The following is a 10,183-nucleotide window of genomic DNA, read 5'->3' as shown; positions in this document are numbered from 1 at the left end:
TTAAGATTTTAAAGTTTAAAATTTAAAAATTAATTATGATTTAAAAATTCATTAACATGTGAAAATAATTCAAATTTTGAAGTTTAAAATTTGAAAATTAATTAAAATTAATTAAGAATTTGATTGGTTTGTGTTAGATTAGACTAATTCTCAATTTAAACCTAAATCCATTTAACCATTTCTAGATTTTCAATCAAGGAATTTTATGAGTTCTGTGAGATGGTTAATTTAATCTTCAATTTAAATTCAAATATAAACATTGATTTACATTTGAGTTAGATTAAGATTTAATAGTTACTCAATTAAATATTCTTTTCAATAATTAGCTTCTAGGTCATGACAAGACACTAGACCTTCTTGAATATTGGAATAATAGCCACTTCTAGACAAATACTTTTAAAGAAATTAAATATTTAATTTCTTTCTGAGAATCCTTGGTGTAACTAAGCGAGTGTTGATCAAGGCTAAGTCCTTATCTATCCTAATCTAAACATGCATAAGGAAAAAGGAGTAAATCAAGTATCAATCGGGTTTATCTAATGAAAATGGTCTTTCTATTGGCTCCTCTGGATCATAGTCTCGATAAGGTCTATCAAAGTAGTAGATTTGATCATTGGGGATCCAATATTAATCAAGTTCAACTTAATTAGTCAGGTTAGACTTGGGGACCCCTGCTTGGACAATATTCTTAGTTGATCGATTCATTGACGCCAAATAAGATTTGAATCGATATTTAGCCTTGTACCTAAGTCCGGTTCGGTTGTATATGACCCTTATTTTTCAATAATCAGATCAAGATTCTTAGAACACAAGGTGAACCATTTCAACATGTCCTTGAGTTTTCTGACTTGAGTTTTTTAATTGGAATTTTCTTCCTCAAGTTATCGGACTTGAGTTGAGGTTCCATCTTGAGCATGCTCAGTCAAAGAACTCGGGTTAATCACTTCCGTAAGGATTGTTACCTTCTTTTGGAGTGACTTGACTTAGATATTAGATTTGGCCAACTTCCTTAATAAATATGAAACTAAATTTTGTAGATTATCTAATTGAGCACCAACAACCATAGAATTTATAATATTATTTGGCCTTTCGAAAACGGTTACGGATCCGTGGCTTCTTTCGAACTCACTTTCTAATTTAGCTCAAGTTTCAAACTCAAACTCGGGTTCGACAACGTAAGCTTGTACCGATAGAGCAAGGAAGCTCGCTTGTTCATGTTCTTCGTCGAAGTCTTCCGAGGATTTGGACCACATTGCTTTCAACGTCTTCCTTGTCCTTTGCTTCTTTAACAATTTTTGAACTCGGCTGACTAGTTAGGAGGTGATTTCATTGTTGTCTTCTAATTCAAATTTGGGTTTGAGTCAGAATTTGAGCATTAATTTTTTAGTCTTGCTTGTGCCTGCAGCCAAAGCAATACCTTTCATGACCGAGCATGCATTAGTCTATTCGTGTAACTCAAAATCAGAAAATAATTCATCTAAGCTAATAATTAAAAGATCCTTGGAAACCTTGTAGATATCTACCATAGATTCCTATAAGGTATTCCTAGGAAAGGCTTGTAGTGTATACCTTATAATATCACAATTCTCTACATTCTGGCCGATCGCGTGTAGTCTGTTAAGTAGGTCTTGGATCCGAGCGTATAATTGACTTGCTAATTCTCCATTATGCAATTTGATGTTATATACTTTATTCAACAACAAATCTTTTTACATACCTTAGCGTCGGAGGTTCCTTAATAAAGTTTAATCAACTTTTGCCAGAGATCCTTTGCGATGTTGAATGGTCCAACTCAATTCAATTCATCTTTGGTTAGTCCACATTGTAGGGCTCGAGTCGCCTTAGCATTAGCCTCGATCTTTTTTTATCAAGTGTGTGTCCCAATTTTCGCATGACACAAGTGCTCCGATGCCGTCAATTGGTAAGAAGAATCCCATTTGGATGATGATCCATATTTCTACCTCAGTCTTCAGATAGTACTCCATTCAACCCTTCCAGTATCTGAAGTCTTCTCCGAAAAAGAGTGGTGACGTGTAGTGTTGTAATCTTCTTGGTAAGTCATTTAAGAAACAAATCTTACACACAATAAAATAAGAAAACTTGCCCCAAGACTTAGTCTTGGATTAATAGTGCGATATGAAAAGAGATAGTATAACTCTTGAGTGGTGTTTGCACCAATTTCGAAAAAATTAAAATAAAAAAAATATTATGAAAAATTTTGTCAAAAGAGTTATTTCACCGATTGGTGGTTTCACCAATTCAGAGTGGTCTCGCTCTGATATCAATTATAGGATTGAGACGTGCTAGAGAGAGGGGTGAATAACACTCATAATTTTTTTCACACTTTTCAAAAAACACAGAAATAACATCTGAAATAAAGAAACACAATCGCAAACACATGTTTTACATGGTTTGGAGCCTTTAACAACTTCTACTCCAAGACCCGCGATCGTTGATCACTTTCATTGTGCAATCACTAATAGTTTGAATAATATTACAATTTGAAGTACAATTACTATATAAAAAAATAGTTACAGACAATAAAAGAATAAGAAGATGTTCGTCGATTGTCGGAGCAGCGGTTGAGTGTTGTTGAATCGTTCTGGAGCAGCATGCAAGAGTAGAAGTTGTTCTGAATATTGAGCTTGAAGCTACTGGTCGAACCTCTTTTTATAGCCGAGTTAAACCAGATCCAGATCCACTGATATCAAGATCACTGTTTGATTTGATGTTGATTGGTTGACCGATCCCCCTGATCAGCCAATTGATACTACCTGAATTCGCTTAGCCTTTAATCTAGATATTGCTGCTCAGATAAGAGTCTTCGTTCGGTCGACTAATTTCACTATTCGATTAACCGATCTATTGATGATCCCCGACTTATCTGATCAGTTCGACTCGGTTCGATCAACCTACTACTTATCCACTGTTCTGTTGACTGAACCTGATATTTAATCGACTGATCCCTTGGTCGAAGCTTGGCCGTGAGCCGATCTGATCTCTGAGGTTTGATCGACTGATCCCGACGTTCGGTCGATCAGATAAGGCAAATTTCGACCATGCAAAATGTTAGTCTTCCTGCAAAATAGAGTTAGAATAATATGCAAACAGTATACTAAAATTAACTTTTGACGACCTCTGGGCTATCCGATTCTGATTTTGAGTTTCGCTGAAACTCTAGGCCGGACCGCCACCTACTGTTCTCTCTTTGGGGAACGCGTCCTCACCTACTCCTCTTAGAAGAAATTACCCTTTGGCAGACCTATTCTCCAGACCGTCTGGACTTTTGTTCAGCGTCTAAGACTTCAGGAATTCATGCTGAATGTCTAATCTATGACCCATCCAGACTTCTACTTGATATCCGTGACCCTTAGGATTTTCACCTAGAGTACTCGACTCTAGGATTTCGCCCAAGATTCTTGACTCGCCAAGACTTCACTTATCTAACCACAATTAAGACTTTTCACCTATCTAATATCAACTAAGATTTTTTTTTAACTAAGATCATTTAATACTTTCCTATAAACTCAATCAACATTATTAGATTTTAAAAAATCTTAACTTTTAATTCTTTATCATAATCAAAATTCAAATTAAATTGTCTGATACTTTCTAGACTAATATAATGCTCTTCGAAGACAACTACCAGAAGGCCGCAACTCTTGTGGATCTGGTACGGTTGAAAAGAATTTTTTTTCTCTTAATAGACAGAATTGATCCATATTCTTATTACAGTAAATCTGTTATTTTCTCACCAATTAGACATCCACGATTTAGATTGTCCTCTAGTACACAGTGTGGATAATAAATTTATCTATTTATTTTATTATACTCGCATGATTTGAGACGACGTATTTTAACAACGGTGCTAAAATAGTCCCTAACCCGATTTAGTAACTAAATATTTTGGAGTGAGCCAGATCGAGCATTGACCTCCAGCATGATTTGTTCATTAATAAAACAAACCGGTTCTTATGGAAGATCTAAGTATTAAAATTTTACAGTTCTGACCAACTACACATGCTAAAATTTGACTCTCCACTTGGCTTACAATTTCAAAAAGAATCCGTCACTTTTCACCATATTATAAACGCACAATTACATTTGATAATGAGGGGTGAGTAAAATATTCATTCAGTTAATTCAGATTTTTTAATTATTATTTTAATTTATTGGATTTGATCTTAATTTTAAAATTTAAAAACTAATTAAATCGATTAAATCATTGATTGTTATAGTAAGATGGTCCATTGATATACTGAATTGATGTTTAATTTTTTTATTATAGTAAAGAAAAATAATTTGTAGAGGGAAAAATTTTAAGGAAAAATTAAGAATAGATATATAAAATGATAGTTCACAAAAGTAAAAATGATGAGTTTTAAATTTATATGTTTATCCTTGAAATTTTTGATAAATTATATGATCAACTTATAGCAGACTATAATTATTTTTTTTACTCAAGAGTATGCGTGAATTTTTTTAAAAATCATGATTTAATGTATAACATTGATAAAAAATTTTTAATTAGTTTGGTAATCTACTAAATTAATAGATTTTATATCCGATTTGTAAAAACAAATTATTTTATTTAATTTTGATTTATTCAATTCGATAAATTGCTAAGAATATATTACGGACAGAAAATTAGAAAATTAAAAGGAAATCTCATTAATTATTGAAAGGAGCATACCCAAGAATTTCAGGAGTATAATTATGAACGAGATGTATTTCAGTAAAGCCTTCAATTTGTCAAATTCCATTAGAATTAAAAAAAGATAGCCATACAAAAATGAACGCATGGGGAAAGAACTTAAAAGAGAGAATTGAAAAACAAGCCAAAAGAGAAGGATGGAAAAGGACACTCTCAATGAAAAAATATATTTAACAAATTTTTTTTAACAGACAAATGAGAAGTTTACACGTTTTTTCTATTTAAATGGGGCTTATCGACCTGGCACCAGCATGATCCCGTAAGAGCCAGATCAGCCCGATCTATACCAAGCACGATAAACTCAAGCCGAGTTGTACTTGGCTGTAAATAAATCTGATTTACCAATTCCACTTTTTTTTTTTTTTTTGCCAAAAAAAAAGTGGAATTGGTAAATCAGATTTATTTTTGATATCATTACTTTAACCGCATGCAGGAGTGATTATTTATTTGTTTATTTAATAATATTTTTTTTTTGATAAATATCAAAAAATATAGTGCGTGCTCTGGATTTTCCAAAATTAAATACCTCTTTAAGAACATGCCCAATTTTAAACTTAATGGCTTTGCCGACATAAACTTAACTAATTTCAACAATTATTTAAAGAATGGGCCCTCTCCATCCGAACGCGTTAAATCAAGTCGCCTTCGTTATCGTCGTGCCTGCGCCTTCTCCTTATCCAGTTAACATCGAGTTGATTAAAATCTCAGCCGTCCATTTTGTCTACAACTCGGACGGCAAATGATGGACAGTGAAGATGGAAGATCCGGTCGGGGGCTTATTCGTAATTAAGTAGCAAGTAGGGAGGCAATTGTTGAAGGCGTCAGGGAAGTCCCGTTATTTCACTGTTGGCGGCAGGAAATCGATCGGCGTTCCGTAATCCGTTGCACGAGCGAGTCCGCGACGAGCGCGAAGATGGAGACGCCGTTGATCGCGGAAGAAGGGAGGGGATTCGCGTCTGGCCTCACGGCTGCCTTCTCTAGTCGAAGACGGCAGCAGAGCGGCGTCCACCAGAGGCGCAGGTCGTTCTTCTCGAGGGACGATGCCTTAACCTTGGGAGATAACTACCAGAAGGCCGCGGCTCTTGTGGATCTGGTTAGTGCTACTTCACTTTTTTCTTATTCTTCCTAATCATTACGTGATCAACCATGTTTCTTAGGAGATTCAATGATGTAGATTATCTAGCATTTTCTATTCCTTCATTTGTATTGTTTTGCACAACTTATTCGTTGCTAGATGTCTCAGTAGCCTTTGGGGCAGTACCAATAGAAAATGATGAACTCGTATGGTATGTATCATACTGTATGGACACTTGATATGGTTGGAGCAGAATCAGTCTCATGTCTTCTGTTTTCCTAATAGATTTTGTTGAGATAGACTGACTCTGTATAGTACGGTGCTATACTAGCTTCGAGCAGAGTAAACCAGTTTGAGCCTTAATGCTACAATTCAGTCTTACATATGCTACTTGCAGTGACTATAAATAACACTCTTGTCTCTTCTTTTAGTTAGATTTGAAGGAAAAGGAAAAACTCAAGGAGATTATCTTAAAAATAAACTGTCTCGAAGATTCATTTTTAATTTATTGGTAAAATCCCTTAACACGGGAATGTTGTGGACAGATTACATTAACAATGACTAAGATGGATACAATTGGTAAAATCCCTTAACAGGGGAATGTTGTGGACGGATTACATTAAAAATGGCTTTACAAGATGAGAGAAAATTGAAGCTTGGAAGATTTAGGCGAATAACAAGCATTAAGATTACAACTAGGAATAACTTAAGAGATTATAATAATAACTTAATAAGCATTACCACCAATCTTTAAATGCCCCTGTGCTCCTCCTTCGGCCATCTTTAACTTTGCATTTTGCTATTATTCTATCATCGATTGGTTGATTGAATCCGCTATCAGTTGACTATCTTCTTGATTGCTTAAGGCTTCAGTTTGCCTATGCTATCTTAGTCAATTTGATTCACCATTACTTGACCATTTTCTTGTAGCCCTTAAATCATTTGACCGTTGCTGCTCAACTTTATGTGTTCAACAACTACCTTCAACTTTTCTACTAAGTCATCCGTTGTTTGGATTCGAAGTTTAGACTGATCTCATTTAGTCCACTGTCTAGTTGATTTGACTTCAAAAATATTCTCTTTGTGAGCCACCAAGCTTGAGTCGACTACTTGGTCAACTCAGTTTGATAGTTGACGAGATTGACTTCCAGTCGTTTGTAACCTCAACTATAAGAACTACCCTCTCTCCCAAGGTTACAAGTCTCTCAACTCTCACAACTCACTCACAAACTTACCTTCTATAATCTGACTTTGTTACCAAGACTGTCCTCCTGCTAGGTCTTAAGTCTCGTGGATACATTAAGCCTATGACTCACTCCAATACCATCCTTCATTCCTTATCTATGCAGTTTGTCTTTTTCCAGTTACTATCAATGCTGCACCTTGATGCTTGTCTTGTAGTTCCTCGAATGCCCCATTCCATCTTTCTGTAATCTCCAGCAGAGCTCAAGTCATCGAGCCAGTTAACTTGGCACTAAGTCAAGCTGCATGAGTTACTCCAATTCTACCTCAATGCTTCTCATCTCGCAGTCCTCAAATGCCTCATGCAACCTTCTTCAATTTCTATTGGATCTCTAAGCCATCAGGTGCGTTTCCGTAGTCACGCTAAGTCAAAATCGACACTTAACCTCGCTGAGTCATTAGCTCCATGAACTTTTTATGCTTCCTGTTAAGTTTTGTACAACTTAACGCACATATCAAATGCATATGCAAGCCTAACTAAAACCCTTTTCCCAAACATCAAAACTCATGATTGAGCCTTGAGCCTTGAGCCTTGAACCTTGAGCTCCATCACTTAGAACTTGATTGCACCAACTTACCCTTTTTTTATGGCTTGAAATTCTGTAAATTGTTGATAACACTTGCTATGCTTGCTAACATCGTTTTAGTTGGTTCTAGTTTTTAATTTTTTTTTTTTTTTACTATAGCTAAGAGGAAATGTTGAGCAAAAGATGAATCTATGGCTATATTAAAAATACAACTACTTAACTTAGTCACATTTTCAAAAAGGAATGTAATTTACTTTTAACTGCCAACAACTTTGGTTGTAAACAGCTATAATGGATAATGCTGTTAAGTTCAACTTTATTTCTGTCAAAGAAAGTTATAATTCTATAGGATCTTAAATTTGGTGTTGGCTGGTGCCTTCTCTTTAATGTTCCTTTTTTCTTCATATAGGCAGATGACGGTGTTGGTCTTCCAGAGGAAATTTTAAATGACAAAAGATTTGAAAAAGCTGCAAAGTTCTACTTCATTTACATTCGCTTGGATTTGCTATGGTCACTTAATCTTTTTGCCATAGTTGTACTCAACTTTCTTGAGGTTTGTTATTGTTTACTTTCTATTTTAAAATCAAACATCTTCCCCTGTTTTCTTCTGGTACAATGCTACAGCATGGGCAGAAAATAGAAGCATTTTGTAACTACTCCCCTACAACTGTTTAAATAGTGTTGCTATTTGCTTGCTTATTTTTTCTTAGTTGGTTATTTGTTCACATGCCTTTTTGTTTTTTCTTGTAAATACTATGAATTTTCAGAAACCGCTATGGTGTCAAAAGAATGGCAGCGATGTTTGTGTTGAAAGGAAGTATTATTTCCTTGGACAGCTGCCTTATCTAAATGAAAGGCAGTCCCTTACTTATGAGGTAGGTTTTTTCGGTTGAAGCTGAAGTTTTCATGATTATAAATGGTTAGAAATTAAACATGGATACCAATTGGTTGACAGATAAAATCATTATGTATTCTGTTTCATGATTACTCTAGTTGCTACTGACATAGCTTAATTGCTTACTTGAGAGAAATAATGAATTAGAAATAATGGCTTTATCAAATGTCTGGTTCTCCAAGATATTTTTGACCTGATTTTGCAATTGGACACTATTAAGAGCATTGACACTCTTTTGGAGTTTAATCACCTGTACCAAACAAATGTTTGTAAACTCTGCATAGTCTGCAATCAAGTGGCTGCTAATAATCTTGTTTTCCATGAGCTCTAAAAATATATAGGTACATTGCCATGTTTCTTTGAATTGTAAAGACATGCAAGAAACTCAATGTATTTGTCCACTTTCAAGACCAGCTCATAACATCTCCACTAAACCACATTGTTACACATTTTCTCATGTAACTAGCAAATTGGACACGATTTGTTTATCAGTGCTACAACTTCACTGAGTAAGCTGAACCTTTTGGCTTGATATTTGGCTGTGGTTTTAGTTATCTGAGCGTGAATTCATATTCATTATTGTTCATACATGTATATTCCTCTCGAGAAGCGAAGAATTCAGAAATTTTCTTGTTCCACCTTTTGTGTCAACTACAAAATGAGAGAGTTTCCAGAAATCTCGACATGTGAGTTTGAGAAGGATGAAGAATGAACAAATAGGGTTGAGAGCACAAACCAAGTAAATAGGGACAAAAATATTAGCCTTTACGGACAAGGTCCATCCAGCAATTTTGGCCCCATGATAGGTAGGCTACTTGATACTCATTTAGAATGCTTGAAGTTTTATCTTGTCCATGAGTTACTTTTGCTTGGACTAGTAAATACCATTTGTATTGCCAGAGATAGTATGAAATATTAAATCTTGCCCTGAGAAACTGTCCTCTATTGTTGCAATTTGTTATTGGATTGCATTCAGTTTCCATGTTGGTTTGTTTTGTGATGTAAAGAATGTTTTGGGTTTCTGAGCTTATAAGTCATTCATCAGATGAAGAGTGTCATTATACATTCCATGCCACCACTGGATATCTAGAGTGGCAAAGAGCAAACTATGTCATGTCTAATATGTATCCATGCTGGCAATTCTCCTGTGTAATGTTTTTTTTTTTAATATTTCTCTTATGATCATTGGAATATTTAGTAATCAGATGAAGATAGTTTTTCTCTTTCTGACAGGGGATAACACTTCTCATTCTCACAATTTATAACTTGTTTCCACTTGCTTATGAGGGTCTTCATCGTTACTGGGAGAACAATTTGAACAAGTTAAAGGTGCGCCGTAGTGATGATGGTATCATTTGTGTATTGACTTGAGTATATAAACAAAGATTCTCAGTGATTGGCTAGGATTTGTAGGCTGAGATAAACCAAAATAAATTAGCAAGCTAAGATAAAATGGGGCATTTAACTGTAGTTGCTAATTTTTGCACTATATTGTTAGCCTTTGAGGCAAACTTAAATCTGAAATGAATTTTTTATTAATGTTTTGAATCAGGCTGATTTCTACTTTTGGTATAGTAATCCATATATCTCTATCATTGTACTTTGGTTTCAAATCTTCATTTTGAATAAACATTAGCTTCATGCAACAGTTGGAAATAAATGCCTTTTTTTTTTTTGAGAAAGAGCCAAGGCCTATAATTCATTTCATGATCATGGGAGTTGTAATGGTA

General features: G+C 34.8%; 1 protein-coding gene across 1 annotated transcript in view; it reads left to right on the top strand.

The window, feature by feature from the left end:
• Window positions 1-5,523: 5,523 nt before the first annotated feature.
• Window positions 5,524-10,183, top strand: part of LOC122019819 (two pore calcium channel protein 1) — a 58,280-nt gene continuing 53,620 nt past the window's right edge. Inside the window, exons 1-4 of the mRNA XM_042577362.1 lie at window positions 5,524-5,807; window positions 7,968-8,111; window positions 8,326-8,433; window positions 9,687-9,782. Coding sequence (XP_042433296.1) covers window positions 5,628-5,807; window positions 7,968-8,111; window positions 8,326-8,433; window positions 9,687-9,782 — 528 coding nt within the window. The 5' untranslated portion in view covers window positions 5,524-5,627. The remainder of the gene's footprint in view (window positions 5,808-7,967; window positions 8,112-8,325; window positions 8,434-9,686; window positions 9,783-10,183) is intronic.

This window comes from Zingiber officinale, chromosome 9A (assembly GCF_018446385.1).
Source record: "Zingiber officinale cultivar Zhangliang chromosome 9A, Zo_v1.1, whole genome shotgun sequence".
NCBI classification, from domain to species: domain Eukaryota; kingdom Viridiplantae; phylum Streptophyta; class Magnoliopsida; order Zingiberales; family Zingiberaceae; genus Zingiber; species Zingiber officinale.
This window is presented reverse-complemented; position numbering and strand designations above follow the sequence as displayed.